Source organism: Bombyx mandarina, chromosome 03 (assembly GCF_030267445.1).
Source record: "Bombyx mandarina strain Sakado chromosome 03, ASM3026744v2".
Classification (NCBI taxonomy): domain Eukaryota; kingdom Metazoa; phylum Arthropoda; class Insecta; order Lepidoptera; family Bombycidae; genus Bombyx; species Bombyx mandarina.
The window spans coordinates 3,361,811-3,385,996 of NC_143210.1; the positions used below are offsets into that span (position 1 = coordinate 3,361,811).

Genomic DNA, 24,186 nt, shown 5'->3' on the forward strand with positions numbered 1-24,186 from the left:
TAATTTTCTTAAATTAATTTGATGGCACCAACAAAAGTGTTTTGTGTTTTCATTTCGAGACATTAACTCGACTATTACTTTTGTCAGTTCAAACACTACAAATAAAAGAATGATTTTATTATGTAATAAAGATAAAGAATTTAGAATACTTTAAAAGACCAAAACGTTCAAATATTTAAAAAGGTCGACAAGGTCTTACATGCATGTGAAGCAATGGCGGATCCAGGTGGACCACTAATTGAATATAATGATTTTATTTATATATTTTGTAACCATACAGATTTTATGTAACTACTTACCTTCAATATTTAATTAATTTAATATAATAACTTTGTATAATGGCAAACGTCTGGGAACGAACGCATCTAAATTTGACTATGTGACCCCCTCCTGGCGCCAAAGCTGGATCCGCCCTTGCATGTGAGTGATAACATTGATAGGACGTTATATATAAAGTCACCTCCACACTTATGTAATGACTTATCCGTGTCAAAATACTACAAACTTGAATAAATTCCATTGAAGTAAGAGGGGATGCGTGACAAGAGGCATGCTGTAGTAACACTGAACAACAAAATATCAACAAATTCATACATTTCAGTTCTTTAATCTCTAAATCCGACTATGATATTCTGCATAGTATGAAGCACTGGATCCTCATGAAAGTTGAAAAATAACATGCGTTTCAGCTTCTTCTGCTGGAAAACTTATTAGGAAGTTATCATGTCACAAGAATATGTGAATAATATTAAGTGTATAACATAGCATCACAATGTAAGGAACGTATTATTGTCAACTAGTGTTAAATATTACAATATATAATATTGTTAACAAATAACAAACATGCATAATATTATATCGATAAATCAAAGGTCAATCATTTCAGAGAAAGTTTTGTATCAAATTGCATCTGCGTATATAATAATGGTGGCTCAAATTGGTTGTCAACATCATTGCATATCCTCTTACTTCTATCGTCTATGGTAATGACATCGCAATTAAAATTTAATAGTTTTACTTACCTCGCTCCGGTGCCGTGTCAAGTGTTTAACCAAATGAGACATTCCAAACATACACTTAACAATAAAAAAATCTATTTTAATGCCTTCATCATTAGGTATTTACACAATTACCTAAAATAATTAAATTATACCAACTTAAAGCTCCACTATTGTGAAACACTATTCCATCTTTTACAGGTACTGGTCACTCGAAAAGAAAATTGAATCTTTAATGGAATAAACAATATATTAATGCACTTTTCGACATTTTATGACAGAACGATTGCACTGGGAATACATTAATAACTAATATTCTATAAGACTTAGTCAGGCGATTCATTCATAATTAAATATAATAATTATACTAAACATAAAAAATACCATTCTGCCATAAAATTAAATGCGCGCCGTTGAACAAAGTGTACAGCGATGGTTATGTAAAAAATTATAAAAATGAGATGGTCGCTTGTAATTGTGTAATGTAATAATGTTTGCGAACATTCAAAACGGCTAATGAGTGGAATCACTTTAACAGTTCTTAGTCTAATGTATTATTTATTGAATTGTTCGATTGAAGAATGTAAATACGAATCGATAAGTTTACACACATATATATAAAAGTGCATCCGTTGTACGTTCTTTATAATTCTACACGAAAGGACAACGTCTCAGCGATAGTCGGTTCTATTCAAACACCAATTTTATTATTAAATACGTATTGTCAGTTGTTCGCTATCGAACACGTTAAGATCGGACTATCGAAGACGCGGCCCTTTACAGAAACACGGACCTGAGTAGATAAAAAGCATATAAATACATTATTGAGCTTCGTCGGCTTGCGCGCAGACCAACGATGCGCCCGTAGCTCTGCGTCTAGTCAGACCCGAGTGAGCTGTGAGTTGATGAGAGTCACCAATGATGAATTATGATGGTATGTCCATTGTTCATTCGTTGGTGACTTGCGGATGCGAAATAAAACTACGTTGTTAGCAAATGAACGCCGTTTAATGAGGTCTAATTGTCTTTGATACATATGTTGTAATACATTTTGTTTTCGGCTGCTAATGAACATACCAGCATAACGCGCGCGCCCGCACGTCTGCGACTCCACGAGACAATGTTTGCTGATGAGAAATTACACATAAGCATTATATCGTGTTAACATGTATTTGTCACATATTGGTCACAAAAAATTTCAATTGATCTCGCCAAAACTTGAAGCCAGTCAGGTAAGGCTAGTTTAAAATTTCTCATCCAACAAATACTGTCAGGTGAAACCGTGCAAGGGGCAATTAGTTGGCCCCGCCCTCCTCTACTAACGTGAACCCTAGTCACACGTGACGCGCGACATTTAACCGTCACGCAGAAAATGTAACAAGAAAACTTTACGCAAATACTTTCATCAGACGTTACCCAAATTCGCTATAAAGCTTCTTAGTTCATTTTACAAAATCACCTTTAAAACTTTACAATCTCTCTATATTGGACTGCTCGTTTTCGATACGAAACAAGCGTTCAACGATACTCTATCTATATTACCAAAGATAAATCTATAATTATGTGTACGGACATAGATTAATAATCGTTTGCAATATACATAGAACACCGATTGTTTCCAAACTATTATAATTTCGACATTAATATTCGCACGATTCTAACGCTGAAGTCAACACCGCGTTGTACGACTACAACTTACTATTTGACACAATTTAGACCAAGTTTCGAATTTAAAGCACACATTGAAGGTACAAAACGTTCCACTACTACACCGGTTGCAGTGTGTGTGTAACAATAACGTATTCCAATCACACATTGACTAGCAATCTCGCACGTACAGGATTTAAAAAATGGGACAGCAGAGGGGCCTTATTCCCGTAACATTTTGTGGATACGCGCATTTTAATCGAATTTTAAAAACGTACGAGAATAAGTCCGCGTACAGAACATATTTCGCATCACACACGCACACATTCACGCGAAGATCGAACTTGCAGGAACGCAATCGAAGGACCCCGCGGGCAAGAATGAGCAGTATAAAAATGACTAATAAAAAAAAACGTAATCTTCGCAATCTGCATTTTATAGTTTGACACGCTCGCGCGCGATCTTATAAAATGCATTTAAGGTCTTTGTTAAAATTTAACAATATGTATAATACCATTGCCAATTCGACAAATGACAAGGCTTGTTACGTACGCCCTCGTGCCCTTCGATTACGGTCAATAAAATGTTAAAATAACGTAAGTAGACGAATGGTCCTGTGTCATATTCTGTGTAAACGGGTTTATAGTGTTTGTGTTGAGTAGTGTGACGGCGTGCAGAACGCGAGTAGTGGTGGCGGAGCCGTGGCGGGGGGGCGCGCGGGGAAGCGGCGAGGCGGCGGGGGGCAGGGGGCCTCTGGCACGGCTCCTGCTTGATATGCGCCTTTTCTACAAAAACAAAACATATAACATTAGTGCATTTTAGACACCGGTGACCGAATGTTGATGGTGGAGATGTCGCGGTCTGTCTGGTGGACTGCCCGACATATGTGGTGACGTAATAAGGAAAACTAGCAGCAACACTGAGTGCAGGGTAGTGTCTATTCTTTTGCCTTTACAATACACCAATTAGAAGTCGTCGTGGCCTAATGGATAAGACGTCTGGTGCATACGTGTAGAGGCGATGCACCGGTGTTCGAATCTCAGGCGGGTACCAATTTTTCTAATGAAATACGTACTCAACAATTGTTCACCATTGACTTCCACGGCGAAGGAATAACATCGTGTAATAAAAATCAAACCCGCAAAATTATAATTTGCGTAATCACTGGTGGTAGGACCTCTTGTAAGTCCGCACGGGTAGGTACCACCACCCTGCCTATTTCTGCCGTGAAGCAGTAATGTGTTTCGGTTTGAAGAGTGGGGCAGCCGTAGTAACTATACTTGAGACCTTAGAACTTATATCTCAAGGTGAGTGGCGCATTTACGTTGTAGATGTCCATAGGCTCCAGTAACCACTTAACATCAGGTGGGCTGTGAGCTCGTCCACTCATCCAAGCAATACAAAAAAAATACACCAGTAAATCAAATCAGTTACAATAATATACCGCCTCTCAATTACAATTATCCATATTATGAAGATGAAAGGGTGTGTTTGTTTGTCCCTTTTTTATGTTAAAACAAAGCAATGGGTTAACTTTTTTGTTAAAAGTGATGATTGGGTCAAGAGAGTGACAAGCTTCCTTTTATCCCGAAACAATTCTGAGTACCACAAGAAACTACATTAACATTTTTCCTTGACCGCAGCTGTGAGTAACCGCAAGTAACATATATTATTTTTACAATAGAAACAAAGTCGTATGATACTCACGGGCAGCCTACATGAAGTAATCTGGCGTTCGCCGCGTCACGTGCGGCTCGCCGCGGCGCGGGGCGGGGTCGAACTGCAGGCTGTGGACAAACATCATACACTACTATAATATCTCCAACGGTAATATAAACTCTATTGTTATGCAGATAAAGGTCATAAACTTTAAGTATCCACTGTACTGAGGCACCTATAGTGCACGTTTAAAAATCGATCGTTACTCGATTTTTATTTGTCATCACTTTGCGCTGATAATCATTCCAATTAAGCAGTAAATGTGTGTAGTTTGAAAATGAAAAAAATGTATACGCTATAATTGAAAAATTGGACTCAAAAAAAAATTTATTTTAATATTTTTATTCTGGTAGTCTCCAAATTTTAGGAAAAAGTTGTCAACTTATTATATTGTATTGACATAAGTTCTTGTTATGTGTGCAAATTTTAAAGTAAATCTTGTGTAATAAGCTTTATATAAATAAACGTAGCACACATATAAATAGATTCAGGTCAAGCTGATAAAAGTGCGTTCAAAACCCAGGAAAGATTACGTGGAAGTCATATTGTGTAATTTTTATTTTATTACATTTTTGTTTTTCGAATCTTCTTATTTATAACAGTCAAAATGTGGAAATCTCGAAAAAGTGCAGTTGGCAAATATTGGTTTGGCAACAACGATAGGGTTTAGATATAACTTTACTAAAGTATTTAGAGGACAATTTCAGTGTTCAACAGAGGTCAGGATACACCTTGCCACCCTTTGTATTAATCCACATTGAAGACTATATTTGCTATGTAAATTTTTATCATTCTTATCCATTATATGCCCACAATCATGAATAGAAGTTGCATTTGTTCTAATATAAACCAACATACTAAAAGCCCACCTGGCATTAAGCTCTACCTGAAGGAAATTATTTGTAATAAATAAAATAAAATATTCATAATTTCTTTTAAGAAAGCTCCAAAGTTTATACATGATGTACTTTCATACCATCAATTTGCCTAACTGTTATAAGGCACATACTTGTAGTTTGCTGTCAATATTGTCATAAAATTTTTGATGATGTTATTGATTTCACTATTTTTCCGTTATTTGATAAAGTAACAATAGCACAAGAAATACTTACAATGAATACTTGAGTGCATCATCCAATTCCATTATGGCGGCTTGATTACCACATCTGCAGACAAAACAAACAGAAAAATGTATGTATTCTACATAATAAACTGAGATTTCACTGCATTTGTTCGATACTATTTCAACAAACAGCTTTTATCACAGATAAGGCCGGTTATCAGCGATCCACACCGGAAAACTAAACAAGACCATGTTTACATGACATCTATAAAATTCGTGACTTTAAAAGTTTCCTCTGTGCTTTATAAAAACATAACAGATGAGTTTCAACCGTTTTTTTTTTTGTTTAGTACATTCTGAGGAGCTTTAATTGTTCTCACTATAAAAATAATTGGAGCAGTTTTTTTCCCATCTTTCTAAGGACAAAAATGTCAATTACAGAAGCAAAGAGAAAATGGTGGTATGGGTTTTTGTGAGCCCGCAAGGGTAGGTATACCACTCAGCACATTTTTACTGCGAAGCAGTAATGCGCCTCAGTTTGGATGTACTGTAAAACTTAGACTTAGAGCTCGTGTCTCGAGGTTGGTGGTTGGTTATATTTACACATTTAATGTCCATGGGCTCCAAAACCCGTTAACATCAGGAGGGCCGTAAGCCCTAAGCAATAAAAAAATATAATACATGGCATACACATGAATCTCAGAATACAGTCATTAAAAACAAGAACCTCATCAGATTGTTATACATCCACTTTAGTTGAACAAAATTTAGGAAAACAATGATTTTCCTTGGTCATTTTATAATCAAGGAAAAATGTATTTATAAAAAAAAGGAATATTATTTTAATACAGGATTCAGATTCTATTACTATTTTGGATTGTAACAATCTATTGCAAGCTAGAAATACTCTTTACTTTCATTTCTCTCAATTAAATGATGATCTGAATCTAAACAACTTTCTATACAGATTTCTTTATTGACTGTCCTCTGTCCATCTGCTGATGTACAGCCAAAGTGATGATTCAACAACCCGCTTGTCAGTCCTAGCAGCTGCCCAAAACTGATTCACATCACAATATTGCGATCTCACATCGAAGTCCTTACTACATTGGAATAGAAGCTAGTTTGCTCTACGTAGCTGCATGTTTAATTCTGTGCGGCACAAATAGGCCAATGACAAATACAAGTCGCAGACGTACCTATAGCAGTAGTTGGGTGCTGAGAATATAGTGACGACGTTTCTGTCGTGGCACCAGTTGTACCCCTCCATGACGAGCTGGTGGGCGCGGGACACGAGCGTGAGCCCGTTGCTGTGGTTGAACGTCTCCGAGATGTCCTGTCCGAACGTGTAGCCAGCTCCACGGGGAGATATGCCCCATCCACCTCTGTGTTACAAACAATAAATTTATGACGTTAATTTAATTATTAATTGTATTGTTAAACTATAAAATAATAACAATAAATATTGGAATCAGACTGGAGAAATTAAATTTTTTATATATTTAAGACGTCTCTCAAAGCGACGTCTACACTATTATTCTTTTCTTTTTTTTCTTTTTTTTTATTGCCTTTGTAGGCAGACGAGCATACGGCCCACCTGATGATAAGTGGTCACCGTCGCTCATGGACGTCAGCAATGCCAGGGGCAGAGCCAAGCCGCTGCTTACCATTAAGTACTCTCTGCAAGCCTCGTTTGAAGAACGACATGTCATAGCGCTCGGAAAACACCGTGGAGGGGAGTTCATTCCAAAGCCGGAAAAAATACTTGTTAAAGCAATTCATTGCAAGAGACACTAAACTAACTACTACACAGCACGTGCATACAAATGGTATCCATTTAGTTTCAGCTATAGTATTTTAAAAGCTGTTGTTGCTCGGTAGATTCTATTCTAACCTTTAAATAAGTATAATGTTTACTTCGGATTCCGCGAGTCGTAAACATAATTAAAACTATTTTTATGGTTTAATCTCGTGTTTATTACACAATCATTTTATTATTTCCGACTTTTGGAATGCTTTAGAATTTTCGTGGTCACGGAAGACTGATCTGAATACTAAATTACATCTAATACGAAATGACCAAATTAAATTTATGAATTTTACATTAACTGTTTATTAAGATAGCATTAACACTAATCATACCAACACTTACTGATACCTATTTCTACCATAGAGAGTAGATAACGGTATACGACAAGCATTACTCAAAATAAACAAAACAAAACAAGACAAAAGGTAAGAAAAAATCATGAAGTCAAATGTGCAAAAGCAAAGATGATACGTGCATTTTCAATGCAAAAGTTCAAAATCGGTAATTTGACCCGTTTTCGTATGTTTAGCGTTAATTGAATTGTTTTTCATACCTGTCATCGGGATCACTCCAGAGGAGATCGCACATGGGTCCTTCGTGGGGCACTTCCTGCAGACGGTCCAGAGCTCTGATGTGGTCGAGGGTGTCGATTGACGGACTGAGTCCACCGTGCAGGCAGAATATCTGTCCATCTACCAGCGCCGTCAAGGGCAGGAAATCGAATAGATCGGTGAAGTGCTTCCAGACGGACGCGTTGCCGTATTTCCGGAGACACTCGTCGTAGAAGCCGTACACTTGAGTGATCTGACGCGATTCGTGATTTCCTCGCAGGATGGTTATTCTCTCGCGGTAACGCACCTGCAACGAGATTGACGCGTTTCATTACCTGTCATTTGACAAAACCATAATCGAACATCCCTTTCTCGAATTCCAGCTCAAGCACACAAACTTTATTTATTTTTATTTTTTATTTATTATTTTTTATTACTGGTGGTAGGACCTCTTGTGAGTCTGCGCGGGTGTGTACCACCACTCTGCCTATTTCTGCCGTGAAGCAGTAATGCGTTTCGGTTTGAAGGGCGGGGCAGCCGTTGTAACTATACTGAGACCTTAGAACTTAAATCTCAAGGTGGGTGGCGCATTTACGTTGTGGATGTCTATGGGCTCCAGTGACCACTTAACACCAGCCAGGTGGGTTGTGAGCTCGTCCACCCCTCTAAGCAATAAAAAAAAACTCGTATCGCCCACTGAATAGTTGCTTGACGGAAAACTGTTACCACAAAGTGAGCGCCGCCACCCTCCGCTCTACTAACGTTTTGTTCAGAACTCAAAATAACAGGAAGGTGAAACCTAACACGAATGATCATCCAAGATTGCAAGCGACTGAAGTTTTAGCACTTATAAAAAACCAAACATAATACGTGCGCGTGGAGTTACTCAAAACAAATTTACCATATTAGATTCTCTATTTTAAGGTTTGCCCGAGTGGCAATATGATTTATGATAATTAAATTAGCCGTGGCACGTTCTTATTACTTAAGGCTCTTTCTTCATGCTTACATACGTTTAAATATAAACATTTACAGATATTACATATCTAGAAAAAAGAGTAAAGAAACCTGTTCCTTCACACGAATGTTTACCCAGTGTGGCAATTGAACCCGACTCAGCAGTCTGTCTGACTGCTGCGCCAGCGAGTAAATTATTTTGAAAAGTTAAAGTCACCAAATCAAATTGGTTAAGACTGCAACATTTATGTTTCTCGATAACTATCTTATAAAGTTTATTATTTTGTATTATATTCGTCGCCTATGGACTTAGAAGCATTGTTTTTTTAAGATGCATAAAGATGAAGATACACATCACCATTTTCACAATAATATTTAATTCATGAAGAATATGCATGACGGCTGTTATTTTAAGGTCGCTGTATGCATTTAAATACAGACCTTGCAACTATTAACATAACGTTCAATGAAACGATTACAAGTTACGATTTGACTTACGTTTACTTTTGACTTATCTATTCTTCGAAATTTATCTACCTACTAGCGACCCGCCCTCGCTTCGCTTCGGAAACATTAAAACAAACATGAAACCAAAATAAAAAAAATAAAAAAAAGTAGCCTATGTTCATCAGGGACAATGTCGGCTTCTAATGGAAAAAGAATTTTTCAAATCGGTCCTGTAGTTTCGGAGCCTATTCGAAACAAACAAACAAACAAATCTTTCCTCTTTATAATATTAGTATAGATACTTACCGGTGATAACAGTTATTGTGAGCCCTCATGAGTAGGTACCATGATCCTGGCTACGTCTACCACGAAAAATTAATGCGTTTCAGTTTAAATGGCCCGCCGTTATTCAAGGCAACTGATAATTCAACCTCATGAATCAAGATGGTCTTATCCATAAAGCTTTATTCAGGCTGCAGTAACCACTTAACAACACATGGGCAGTGAGCTCGTTCACTATCTAATGCAAATATATATAAAATCGGAGGCAATCAGTTCTTCTGTGCATTTTTCACAGTTCAAATTCAATATGTGATAAGTAAAACATTGTAATTAAAAAGTTCAATTACGCCTCCCCTTCCACGAGATAACGTGAAATCGCTTATTCATAAAACATAATAATCATTGCAAGTCGAGTCACGTTGTACAAGATTAATATTTAAAAAAATCTTTGCTGTATTGTTTGAGTTTTAATTGTACACTCTTAATTCCTCATGTACCTTTTATATATCTTAAACTACTAATTTTGTAATTAGCAAGTTTTATATTTTACTTTTCGAAATTCCTAATCGTATCAAAGAAGCTTGCAACCCATTTGATGCAATGTGGTCACAGCTGTTCATGGATGTGTAAAGACGCACAACCATGAGGCTGCCTTGTGGCTAGCAAAAACTTGCACACGCCCCGTCATGACCTATGCAAGTGTAGTGTTCGCTCACGCGGCCCGCACTAACTTGAAACCCCTTCAAATCATTCAATCCCGTTTTTGCAGGATAGCCGTCAGAGCCCCGTGGTTCGTCAGGAATATCGACCTGCACGAGGACCTGGACCTAGAGTTCATCAGCAAGTATCTACAGTCGGCATCAATGCGCCATTTCGAGAAAGCGGCACGACACGAGAATCCTCTCATCGTGGCCTCCGGTAACTACATTCCCGATCCTGCAGACCGAATGGTAAACAGTTAACGTCGCCCAAAACACGTCATTTCGGAACCTCCCGATCCACTAACGGTGCTTTTAGGTACCCCAATCATCGGTCATCGTTTTCGTCGAACCCGTCGCTTGCGACGAAGTGCTCGGCGAGTAAATTAACCCACAGACACAGCCCATTGAGTTTCTCGCCGGGTCTTCTCAGTGGGTCGCGTTTCCGATCCGGTGGTAGATTCTACGAGGCACGGCTCTTGCTAGGGTTCGTGTTAGCAACAACGTTAGGTTTTAGCCCCGTGAGCTCACCTACTCGCCCGGTGACGCTCATATGGTCTCTCAAGACCATCAGCTTAGGTAGGAAAAAAAGTGGCTAGCTAGCAAGGCCGGAATTCACTAGTATTTTCTATATCGATATAGTCAAATTTCGTTGATATCAGATAAAACAAACAACGTAGGCGGTGATCGAACTTTATCATTGATTGAGACAGATAACAATGTTTTCTTCTTCATTACAAATGCTAATTCTCTAAAGGACAAGTTCCAAAAAATCGCGCATTGCGAGCCTTTTGAAAAGTTACGTCTTAATTTATTTATTCCATCTGCAATGTACTATTAATTTGCTTCAAATCTGGAAATGTGTAATATTCTGCTTTCATACTAGATTTGAAACAAGGACGTATTTTTTTTTAAACACAAATCACTGTGATAGTTTTAGCCAATAATATTCCTTCCCGTTTTTTTTTTATTGCTGAGATGTGTGGACGAGCTCACAGCCCACTTAAGTGGTTACTGGAGCCCATGGACATCTACAACGTAAATGCGCCACCCACCTTGAGATATAAGTTCTAAGATCTCAGTATAGTTACAACGGCTGCCCCACCCTTCAAACCGAAACGCATTACTGCTTCACGGCAGAAATAGGCAGGACGGTGGTACCTACCCGCGCGGACTCACAAGAGGTCCTACCACCAGTATGATACATTGTCAATGATTTCGGTATTGGATCGTCGTGATATTAACGAATTAATCGCGACGTGCATTGAATACGGTAGTCAAAAAATTAATGAAGACACGGTGCGCTAATAAATGACCTTCGTTCGGTTATAATCGTTCATAATTTCAATGCACAATCCACGTGGAGTTCAAAGTTCAGTGTACCGATGACGTAGAGGCGCCTGCCTCTACGAGAGTGAATCAAAATAGGATCCGGTTTCCGACGGCATAGGTTCAAGACTATATGCGACGTAAATAGAAACGTTTCTATAAGGAATACATCTAAAACTGTAATATACTTAGAGGAAAAAACGTTCCTTCACGTCCTTTAGATGTTTTTCATTATTAACTGAATAATATTGAATAGAGGCTTGTGGAGAGTATTAAACGGTAGGCAGCGGCTTGGCTCTGCCCCTGGCATTGCTGAAGTCCATGGGCGACGGTAACCACTCACCATCAGGTGGGCCGTATGCTCGTCTGCCTACAAGGGCAATAAAAAAAAAAAAAAAAAGAATCACTGTCATTTGACGCCAAATGCCCTATCTAATCCATATTACCTATGTAACGAAAAAAGCTTCAAACAATTATATTATGTAATAAAGAGCTTTGAATTAGAACAGAAATCTAAAATGTAGAAAATCGCTTGGTCTATCCTCAACATTTCGGTGTGACCAGATATTGATTGTGAGATGTTACAAAACAAACTCCTCACTGCAGCTGCTTTGATATGGATATATTTTATCGACAGTCTTCAGGTTAGGACGACCTTCACAGCAAAGATTATATGAATATACACTACGAAACACAAATTTCAGTTTAGTTTATGACTCTCAAAGAATGTTTATTATGAAAAGTTTATTCTTGCCCCTGGTGCCTGGTGGATAACAAAATCATTTCTGTTTTATGTAAATTCTATTAGTGTTTTATATTTGCGCGGTTCGTTTGCGGCCGAATAATCTATTTAGTGCTTTCCGGTAATTTTCACACGCCGTGTACGAAAATCAATTAACAAAACATGTCACGATCGCAACAAGGAGAGCAACCGACTGGGAGAAAATCAGTCATATACTCTCTTAATTCGCTTCTGATTTAAAATAAAATAAAATTATATTAAGCGAATACAAGGTTAGCGGTTAGCGTGGTATGGACATGTGATGCGTAGAGAGAAGATGCATGTGACTAGGAGATGTATGGAAATGGTAGTGCAAGGTAGAGGAGGAAGAGGTCGACCGAAGAAGACATGGATGGAGTGTGTGAATGACGATATAAGAGAGAGAGGAGTGAGCGTTGAGATGACGGCTGATAGAAGAGAATGGAAGAGAAAAATTAGCTGTGCCGACCCCACCTAATGGGATAAGGTGGAGAAAAAGAAGAAGATTAAGCGAAGACATGACTGTATAATACGGCCAATACAGTCGATATTTATGTAACAGGAATTTAAAAGTCTACAATGCAATACGTAACATTCTGAAACAATATGAGACTTCAAAAAAGAACACGATAAGACTTTGTATGCAAGCTTGTATTATAGCAGGCAATTTTTCGGATCAATTATGAGGAAAACATAATATTTATTGCCGGCGCCTACCCTCAGACATGAGATCAAATTCTCATTTATTAAGAAACTTCTGAATATATTGTTTGAAGCGTTGATATAATGATTGCTGTATAAAGGTAAACCTTTAACTAACCACATGTAAAAACCATACATTCGTAAATTGTGTAATTTTTTTTATTTCCCTTTTTGGCAGACCGCATACAACCTACGGTCCAATTGATGGTGATTGATTACTGTCGCTCGTGGACGTCAGCAATACCAGGGGCAGATCAAAGCCGCTGCCTACCGTTTAATACTCTCCGCAATGTATGAAATTGGCTTAATATTTCGGTCCAGAAGACGTCGTGGCTTAAAGGATAAGACGTCCTATGCATTCGTATCTTGCGATGCACCGGTGCTCGAATCCCGCAGGCGGGTACCAATTTTTCTAATGAAATACGTAGGTACTTAACAAATGTTCACGATTGGCTTCCACGGTGAAGAAATCGCATTGTTATTACTGGTAGTAGGACCTCTTGTGAGTCCGCACGGGTAGGTACCACCACCCTGCCTATTTTCTACCGTGAAGTAGTAATGCGTTTCAGTTTGAAGGGTGGGACAGCCGTTGTAACTGTACTGAGACCTTAGAGCTTATATCTCAGGGTGGGTGGCGCATTTACGTTGTAGATGTCCATGGGCTCCAGTAATCACTTAACACTGGGTGGACTGAGAGCTCGTCCAACCATCTAAACCAGTGGTGAGCAAACATTTTTAATGGCGGGCCACAAAGTTTAAGAAATTCTAATGGAGCGCCAGAATTATAGAAAAAAATGCATTTTGTACTAAAGCTTTTTAATAAACAAAATACCTTTTACTATTAAGCCTTGTTAGGCGTGTGAGACCGGAGGCGTGTGATAGATAGGTGAAAATAATGTTTTTTTTTTTTTCAATAAATAAACTAATACCTGTGACAGACTGCCGAGATAATTATAATGATGGCAAGTTAATTATTTTATGAGATAATGAGGCTCAAAACACCCCTGACGAATTGAAGCTTTAATAAAAAATTCGAAGATTTTCAATTATAAACGTCAGATTTTATTTTACGTGCTAAAATGCTGACTAGAATATTTAGGATGGATGGACTCTCGGCGGGCCGGATTAATTACTTCGGGCCGCACTTTGCCCATCACTGATCTAAGCAATAAATAAAAACAAAAAATGGAAGAACAATGAAAAATGTGTCTGGTATATTATAAGACGTTTAAAAACCTCCTTCTTCATTTAAGTTTCGAAAATACTTCTTATCGGCTGCGGTGGGGGCTACTCACCTTAAGCGCAACGAGCAATGTGACCGTTTCGACACTGTAGTAGCCGCGGTCCACGTAGTCGCCCATGAACAGGTAGTTGGTGTCCGGAGAACGTCCCCCGATGCGGAACAGCTCCATCAAGTCGTGAAACTGACCGTGCACGTCGCCGCATACGGTCACCGGACATTTTACTTCTTGGACGTTAGATTCCTTCGTCAGGATCTCCTTTGCCTGGAATTAATGAAAGATTAAAATCGCTCAGACCAAACGATGCGGTCTGGACATTTGAAATTAAAGTTAAACTACACGATGACCGGTTTTTTTTTTTGATAACGCCATCTTGTTGTGTCTTTAAAGCGGTTAGTTGCCCTCAATTAAGAAAAATAGTATTCGCCAATAGATGTCGGGAAGAGTTGATTATTGAAAACACGAATAAAACAACATTTTCTGAAAATAAATCGTAGCTAGATCGATTTATCGCCCCCCAAATCCCCTGTATACTAAATTTTATGAAAATCTTTGGAGCCGTTTCCGAGATTCAGATTATATAAGTATATATTAATATACAAGAATTGCTCGTTTAATGGTATAATAAGATACGTAAATAAACTATCGGGCCCAAATAACACTCAGTGACTTAAGCCTGAACTAGGATCCTCATAAACTTAAACCCATATATTTGTTTAAATATATGCAATTCAAAGATTCATACAAAAAGTAAACAAATCTCTTTGCCCAATGTGGGTAGGTATCGAACCCAGATCCCTCTGCTAAGCAGTTAGGCATGCTAACTACAGTGCCACCGGGCGATTTTTCAACCAAGCTCTTTATATTCATTTCAGTTCATTTCAAAAAATGACAGATAATTAAAAATAAAACCACTATTTCAATATGCAATATGTTATAACGATTGCACAATACATATTTATTAATTAGCCAAAACATCTAGTTTAAATGCTGACAATAGAACGTAATTCTCTCATGTTGCAATAATTATAATACTAAACTCATTGTGTTATTAAGAACGCCTAACATGGTTTTTATAAGGTATTGCTTACATAATTTTTACTAAATGTTCCGCAAATAAAAAAAAGCTTTAATGCTTCATAGAATGATACAGTAATTACTTAGACGTAATTAACAATAAATAATTATCAAGCAACTTTACAGTAAAAGTTACGTGTGCTTTTAGTTCTTGAAACATTTTCTTTAAATGGAAATATCCGTTATTAAACATAGCTGACCCGGCAGACTTCGTAGTGCCTCAATCTATAAATAAAAGACCTAAACTTTTGTATAAAATAAACTTAAAACAAACAAAAGGAATCCGTCCGACGAGGGACACATTAAAGGGAAAACAAAATTGTTACTTTTATTTAATTCCGAGCATTTTCATATTTATCTACCTTTTAAACCTTCTCTGGACTTCCATAAATAATTCAAGACCAAAATTAGCCAAATCTGTCCAGCCGTTCTCGAGTTTTAGCGAGACTAACGAACAGCAATTCATTTTTATATATATAGATTTTGTTTATGTTTGTTAATACTTTAGTAAAGAATATGTATCGCACATACATAAGTACAATATGTTTTCCGAAATTTTTCAAACATTTGCATTGAATCATTTTCAACATCACTACCATATATGTACTTGTGAGCGCAAATATTGGAACAAGCAAATCCATCACGTACAATCACGCGTGTCCGCCTTCCCCTATTACTACATACGATACACTTATTACATTTAATGAATAACATTCACTTCAAAGCTTCCTGCCATTGATGAAATATCATGCAAATTCAATGCTTCATATGATTAATGTTATTTGGTAAAACGCATAATAATCCCAATCGACCAAAGCCACGACACAGTTTATATCTTCTTAATACTATATTGAATTAAAATAAATTTATGATTTTTAGTAAATCATATAAAATATTTAACAACGAGCCAATGTGGAATTCATATCTTGGACAATGCTTTTATCTACTTGTAACTTGTAAGTCAATCTTTTGAAGAAATGTAAACCGTAGTGTTTTCTATTTAGCTCGGCTATAATGTTATAATTCACTTAGAACGATTTGTCTATTGTGACTCTTATATTATTATGATGGTCAAGACTATTTTTACTTATGGAATACTTTTTTTTTCTTCAGTAAGTTATTTTGTTTCGCTATGAAGTGCATCTCAAAAAAATCTGTATGTAGTAATTTTAGAGAATTCGCCATACTCGACATACACAATAATAAAGACAAATTAGCTGTACAATTTTCACAAGGACTTCAAGAAGCTTCTATAAAATTAACAAGTATCTAATATAATATATTCAGTTTAAAAAAAAACACAATTTCTCAAGTGTGAAGTCGTTACACGTTCGTGCGTTGGTGTAATTAAAGGTCATTTTTAAATCAACCTGCACGTCAACACTCTATTCTTGAAATAACTTGAAACTAGAGGTCCCGCAGTAGTCGAAATTCGACTATAATTAATTGGAATTGTAAGTTTGTACACTATTATGATTGTATTTTATACTTCTATAATCACAGATTTCGCCAATACTACATTATAAAAATATTAACAGAGACAAACAATATTTAATCTATTCTCAATTTGACAACAGACGTCAACAACAAAAGTTTGACAATAAATAGTATGCATGCGTGAGTGCGTCAAATACATGGTCTGTAGTGTGTGTAATGTTTTCTTTATTGATTTAATGTATCTTTTATGCATTATTTAAAAAAAATATTAGCATTGTGCACTTCTTCTCTATATTCTCTATAAGTGTGGAAAATTTCATACTCCTCCGTCCCCGCAATTTTCGTAAAAAGGGATACAAAGTTATTGCTTCACGTATTAATATATAGATAACAGAACATTAACTTTGTCACATCAAATTCATTGTTAATCAACAAAGAGATGGAACATTTACAAATATTGTTTTTCTTGCAATATTCTTTCGCATAAATTCTTTTCAGTTCACCCGTATACTACGATGGCTCTTTTTTTATTCCTAACTAAGCTGAGAGCCTTGAGAGACTATTTCAGCGTAACCTTAACTAGTAGGTGAGCTCACGGGGCTCAAACCTGACGACGTTGCTAACACGAACCCTAGCAAGAACCGTGCTTCGCAGAATCAACCACCGGATCGGAAACGCGACCCGCTGAGAAGATCCGGCGAGAAACTCAGTGGGCTGTGTCAGAGGGTTTGGATCGCATTTACGGGTGTGTACCCCTATTATGCCTGTTTCAGACAGTCCTTGCCATACCTTGCCACATTTGAGACTTCAAGCCCATGACGTCATAAACTACAACAATAAAGAAAGAAAGCAAGCCTCATACAAACTAAACTGGCTACAACTAAATAAGACTATCCTTCTTCATAGTTGTTCACTCTTGGCAGAGTGGTCGTGGTTAATGACGCTGCAAGTACTGGAATTGCAAGCTGTAAATACGCTATCAAACAAACTTTAAAAAATTATACTTTAATGACAGATTGCACTCGAAGAAGACGTATTTATGAGATTAGTAATAGCCTGGTGGTAGGACCTCTTGTGAGTCCGCGCGGGTGGGTACCACCGCCCTGCCTATTTCTGCCGTGAAGCAGTAATTAAGCCTTTCGGTTTGAAGGGTGGGGCAGCCGTTGTAACTATACTTGAGACCTTAGAACTTATATCTCAAAGTGGGTGGCGCATTTACGTTGTGGATGTCTATGGGCTCCAGTAACCACTTAAGACCAGGTGGGCTGTGAGCTCGTCCACTCATCTAAGCAATAAATAAAAAAGCCAAAGATTTCGTTGTCCACCTTCCGTGCTTCCTTCCGTCTTATCTTACCGATAAATAAAAGGCGCGGTAGGTTATTTTAGGTAGGATTCTCTATAGGTATACTATAGAAGTCTGTATAGATACAGAAGGTACTGTACGTCACTTGGTTGATAGCGATGAAGCGATAATGAATCGTGTACCAAAGTTAATTGCTGTGAGTCATCCATTGTTTTATGCTGAAAAACGTGACTTTGCGTTAGAACTTGCTAAAAAGTTATTCAAGCACAAGGTCACAAAAACAAGAGTAACTTATGTAGATAAGTAGATCTAAAACTACATGAAATGACGAAAAACATCGAAAGGAATATGTATCTACATTATTACATTCCTGTAAAAAAGAAAATGCTCGCTCAAACTAAGTAAATTAAAAAAAAAGAAGTAAACAGGACTTGGATTTATTTGAAAGTTCACAACGTTAAGTCTTTTACCGGTTAAGCTACCTCTACGTTAATCTACACAGTAAACATATATCATATGCTCATCAATAGGCAACTAACGGTCGATATAATGATCTTAATACTTATATCTCACTCAAAACCACAAAGATCATGCAGGCCATTAACAATAATCTTTTTACTTTATCGTTTGATAGCAATTTCCTAAGTTCACGGAAGAACCGATTCGGTGCAGTAATTTCTAGAGAAACAGAACACTTACTTATGATAGATTATGCTTGATTGCACTGGTGGTAGGACCTCTTGTGAATCCGCACGGGTAGGTACCACCACCCCGCCTATCTCCGCCGCGAAGCAGTAATGCGTTTCGGTTCGAAGGGTGGGGTAGCCGTTGTAACTATACTGAGACCTTAGAACTTATATCTCGAGGTGGGTGGCGCATTTAAGTTGTAGATGTCTATGGGCTCCAGTAACCACTTAACACCAGGTGGGCTGTGAGCTCGTCCACCCATCTAAGCAATAAAAAACAAAACAAAAAAAACATATTATACATATAAAATATATGATAATAATTATGTATCTATCTAAAATACAGAATCTTAATCAACGTTTTGGGTTAAATAAACTTATTTAAATACAAATAAGTGATTATTATCATAGGTTTGCTTGGACGTGATTTTTTTATTGCATTCTCAGCTGAACGAGCTTACAGGTATTAATTGATTACCGGGGGCTATAGTACAACAACGAACATTCAAAACCATGGTACCTACTGCATACTTAGTAGCTATTTCGTATATCAAACCGAAACGAATTATTGCTTCGCGGCAGAAATAGGCAAAATTTTGGAATATTCCCGTGAACCTATCCCGTTTGGAGCAAGCGCTTGCGCGTCGTTTCTCTGATTGATTTTAAAATTAGTAAAATCAATATTAGCAGTTTAAAGGAAGGTTTCTGTCGTTGCCATTGCCATCAAGGCAAAATAGAGAAAGCGCGAAACGTTTCAACAAATTTTTAGTATTGAAAAAAAAAATAAAAAGCAACGTGCTTTAAAACAGAATTTGAATACTTAATCTAGTATTAATAGGTTTCAAATTTGCATGATATCATAAATGCTTGTCTAGCGTCCGTCTTCGATATCTGTATCATATTTCTTTCTAATATATGTTTCTAAAATTTAATGCAAAATACTGTCAATACATCAAACTAATATTATTTCAGCCAACTAGACCAACAAAATTTTTCGTGTCTAATTTATAGTCGATTTCTGTGTGAAAACAATGAACATTTCAGATTACATAATCAAAATATGCATTTGATTTACTAAAGAAGCGTATCCTGTTATCATTGCATCTAATAACTCACTAGAAAAGTAAAAGTACTATATAGTTAGTAAAACAGTACTTCAAGTGCATAGTTTTAAAAAGAAATTTAAAATAGTGAGGTTAAGCTCATAGTAAAAATAATCTACCCAAGTCTACATTTAGACCGTTCCCACTTTCAAAATTGTATGATAGCAAATTAATGATAGATAGAGTGACAGTGTAGTCAAAAAACAATTTTATAATCAGGAATATCAAAAGTCCTTCAAAATGTTTTCAAAGAAAGTTATCAATATGTCATTATAACTTATTGGCCTCTGTGACTAAAATGTGTTTTCACTAAGTGAATTTCAATTATAGCATATTTGAAAAATTTCAATCTCTTAATATTTTAAATTATAATATGAAAACAATATAAATATTGCTTCATATACGTCTATGAATAGGACATTTTGATAATTGCAAAAAGTGTTTATGTTATGTGAGGCCTGTAACAGCGTCACTGCATTAATATCCCCAATTCAATCTTTGATGAAGCATATATTAAGTATGGTGCTGAACAGATATTTATTAATAACTATGTTATTCATAGACAAATATGTAGTATATCTTTGTATTTACTGGTGGTAGGGTGTACTGTCGGCCTTCACAGGTAGAAAGTACTATCCCTGTCTATCATCATTTATTAGGATTAACTTAATGCCTATTTAACACCAGATGAGCCATGAGCTCATTCACCCATCAATGTAATGAAAATATAATACCAAAATCTGGAATCTTGATGGATGGATGGAATCTTTTACAAAAATTTTGATCTCCTCGAACCACTAGAAAATTTTGCTAGTTAAAAATACAATATTTAATCACATTTTGGACTAGATCCATGTAGATTTTCTAGGCACGTAAAACTAAGGTGGTAGCATTTACAAAAGTAGTCTCTAATTAGAACAAAATTCAAATTATGTTTATCCACACATTTTATATTATTATATGGGTGGAAGGGCTCACGACCCACATGGTGATCAGTGGTTACTGGAGCCCATAGACGTCTATAACGTAAATGCGGCCACCTACCTTTACCTATGAATTTCACTAGGTCACTGTACAGTAGAATGGCTGTCCCACCCTTCAGACCGAAACACATTACTGCTTCACCAAAGAAATAGGCAGGGTTGTGGTACCTCTCCGTGCGGACTCATAAGACGTTCTACCATTAATTAAAAGGTTATTTGAAATTCTATATTATTTAACTTTTTCAACATTCTAATCTTGCAAGCTCTTCAGCTTCAGCAAGCTCAAGCTTGCAATCTTTTTCTTCCAAATTGCTATGTAACAGGATTAATCAAGGATCATCAGAAATTTTTGTAAGCCAAAAGGATAATGTGTACTCATATCAAGCAAATCCAGGGTTCAATCTCACCAGCAGTTGTCAGTTATTTAAACAAATACTTAGTAAGTATATTAGTTAAATGATATCCATGATAAATGATTGTGTATTATATACTAATTACAATCTACAAATTTGCATAATTCCTGGTAGTGGGTTGATTTGTAGGCGTACACTAGTATTTCAATATGGGCGATAGGGCAAGGCAAAGCCGCCGTTGCCCGAAACACGTCTTGTCGGATCCCCCTGATCTACTCTCGGTGCTTTAAGGCTCTTCAAGCACTGGTCATCATTAATCATCAAACTTGCTGATTATGATGAAGAGTTCGACAAGTGAAATAACCCGTAGACACAACCAATTGAGTTTCTTACAGGATATTCTTAATGGGTCGCAATTCTGATCCAGTGATTGCCGATACTGCAAAGCACTGCTCTTACAAGGGCTAGTGCTAGTTCTCCCAGGTTGTACCAGTGGAGTCATGTACCCATCCGCGTGTAACTGGAATAGCCCTTTAGGCTATTTCTGGCATAATGCAGTAATTGGGAGGGATAGCCCTTTGAGACAACTGAGACTTCAAACCTATATCTTAAGGTGTGTGGCATTTATTCCAATATATGTTTACTCCAATAATCAATGAAGAACTTATTGGTAATGATTATTCAATCATCTGAACAATAAAAAAAATCAGTAGCCAAATAGGTAAATATTGTACAGAGGAAAAATGTTAATTTTACACAATTTCATCAGTCTTCATTCTCAGCTAAACACAGTTTTCATCTTAGATTTGCTCAACACTTATCTACAAATGTTCATAATGTAGAATTTTTACTTGTAAATCAATTTCAAATACAAAAAAAAATATGTTATCTAAAGTACATCACAATATGGCACTTTAAGCCACATACAAACTAAACAATTCATTTCATAGTCAAACACATATGCAAGATTATATATGTAGTTTGTATGCAATGTTCACAGATGAGTTGATCTATAAAAATTCTTCATACTCTAAATATCAAAATATTTATTGAGTTTGAAACAAAAAAAAAAAATCATAGGAACTTTAAGAATTGTTTTTTTCTTTTATCTTCAAGTTATTTTAATAAACAGAAATTTAGTAGAAAACTTTAATTGAAAAATAATAATTAAAAGATGAGCATAGAACTATTTAGAACTCAAACAATTATAGGTGCTTGTTGGTAATGGATCTTTGTTACTTAAAATTGTATAATTCTCTTTTTGACTTTCTTACTGTAACTAAAAATGTAGAATGTAGAATATAATTACATTAAAATAATGAATATTTGAATTAATGGTTCAGCTGCACCCTCTACAATTGCATTTACATTATATTGTAGGTCTAGGCACTGCAAAATCATGACAAAAAACAGGTGATGGGAACAACTGTATGATGTTCTGTTTATTTAAAAAAAAATAAAGATGTTGGTGGAATCACAGAACATGATGCACTTCCTACATTTTTACTCCAGTGACTTAGATGACATTAAAACAAACTTTACATCATAATTCAATTGAACCAACATTCTGTTTATTTTTTTCTCTTATCTATCATACCAAAAACAACATTCATGCAAACATTTAATAACCTTTCTAACCTATTTAAACATCCTAAATTGGACATAAAATGGATAATGTTAATTGATTAGCAGCTTCCGTGCGTGTCTAAAAATATCTTTCGAACAATTAGAATATTAAGTAACTAACTATGAACAAAAATTGGGTGTGGTAAACAATATCAATAATTTATAACTAGCGTCGCAATGTTGTAGAGCCCCCATATTTTCAAACGATTACCAAACCAACGACAACCAGCTTCCCAAGACCTATCCGAAGAATACCGATAGCCGATAACTTCATGAAATGTAGGTACATGAATCATACAACTTAAACATTCAAATTAGACCTAAGATTTGAATTTTAGCTGAATATTAGCGACAATAAGATAAGGGAAACTATCATAGTACATACCTTGTCACATAACGTTTTAACTTGATTTTCTGTCAATTGCTTGCATTCATTTAGCTGTTGTATCCATTGATCTAGTTCTTTAAGCGACGCCTTGTCCTCCATTATAATTGTGTGTGTGATTAACGTACAAGACGTTAATTCAAACTTTGGCTTTTATTAGGTATTTAATGTACACAAAATCATGCGAAATAACTATTTTACACTTTTTCAAAAAATTGACTAAAGCGGACACTTTACAAAATGGCGTTTGCGTGACGTCAATTTTCTCAAGAAGAAGAGCTCTAGTGGTCAAAAATGGAACTACCATGTGGTGCCATTTGATTTTTAGCTGCGTTCAGATTTCTTACCTTTTCCGATTAATCATTATGAATTTAATTTGATATTAACAAATATCTTAAAATCCGAAGGAAAGTTGATAAATATATTTTCGTCAAGGCCTAAAAAATAAGGTGTCTGCTCTACTTATCACCATATTAAGCGATGCGTACATGCTGTGGTGTTCAAAATTCCACAGGTAGTTACCGTACCCAAAAGTGGGCACTCGTTATGCAGAATTGAGACTTCGAAGACAAGTCGTCGTGGTCTAAAGGATAAGACGTCCGGTGCATTCGCATCCAGCGATGCAACGGAGTTCGAATCCTGCAGGCAAGTACCAATTCTTCTAATGAAATATGTACTTCACAAATGTTCATGATCGACTTCCACGGTGAAGCAATAACATCGTTTAATGAATATCAATCCAGTAAAAATTGAAATTTGCATAATTACTGGTAGTAGGACGTCTTGTGAGACCGCACGGGTAGGTACCACTACTCTGCCTATTTCTTCAGTTTGAATGGTGGGACAGCCGTTGTAACTATACTGAGACCTTAGAACCATATATGTATATATATACACATAGGGATGGGTATAAAGAAGTTTTACTTCTTTCATGTGATAAAGCACGTTCGTTTTTTCGATAACCGTACTCTTCGAACTCGACAAAGAATTCGACTTGCAACTTAACCTAGGCATTAGCTCGCTGAGTTT

At 36.5% G+C, this 24,186-nt stretch overlaps 1 protein-coding gene across 1 annotated transcript; it reads right to left on the reverse strand.

Moving 5' to 3' along the window:
- Positions 1-1,987: 1,987 nt before the first annotated feature.
- mts (protein phosphatase 2 catalytic subunit mts) lies at positions 1,988-23,700 on the reverse strand. The gene is made up of 7 exons (XM_028186890.2): positions 23,158-23,700; positions 14,259-14,468; positions 7,791-8,095; positions 6,627-6,812; positions 5,477-5,530; positions 4,353-4,432; positions 1,988-3,430 (listed from the first exon to the last, which is right to left on the reverse strand). Exons 1-6 carry the CDS (start codon positions 23,257-23,259, stop codon positions 4,360-4,362), a joined length of 930 nt encoding a protein of 309 aa, XP_028042691.1. The 5' UTR covers positions 23,260-23,700; the 3' UTR covers positions 1,988-3,430; positions 4,353-4,359.
- Between the last annotated feature and the right edge of the window lie 486 nt (positions 23,701-24,186).

What these genes read in the sequence shown, in the direction of transcription:
- mts (XM_028186890.2), bottom strand. Translation starts at nt 23,259, where the DNA reads ATGGAGGACAAGGCGTCGCTTAAAGAACTAGATCAATGGATACAACAG. An exon ending in TTAAAACGTTATGTGACAAG is followed by an intron (nt 14,469 to 23,157) that starts GTATGTACTATG and finishes CATTAATTCCAG; the next exon opens with GCAAAGGAGATCCTGACGAA. An exon ending in TGGAGTGATCCCGATGACAG is followed by an intron (nt 6,813 to 7,790) that starts GTATGAAAAACA and finishes TTTGTAACACAG; the next exon opens with AGGTGGATGGGGCATATCTC.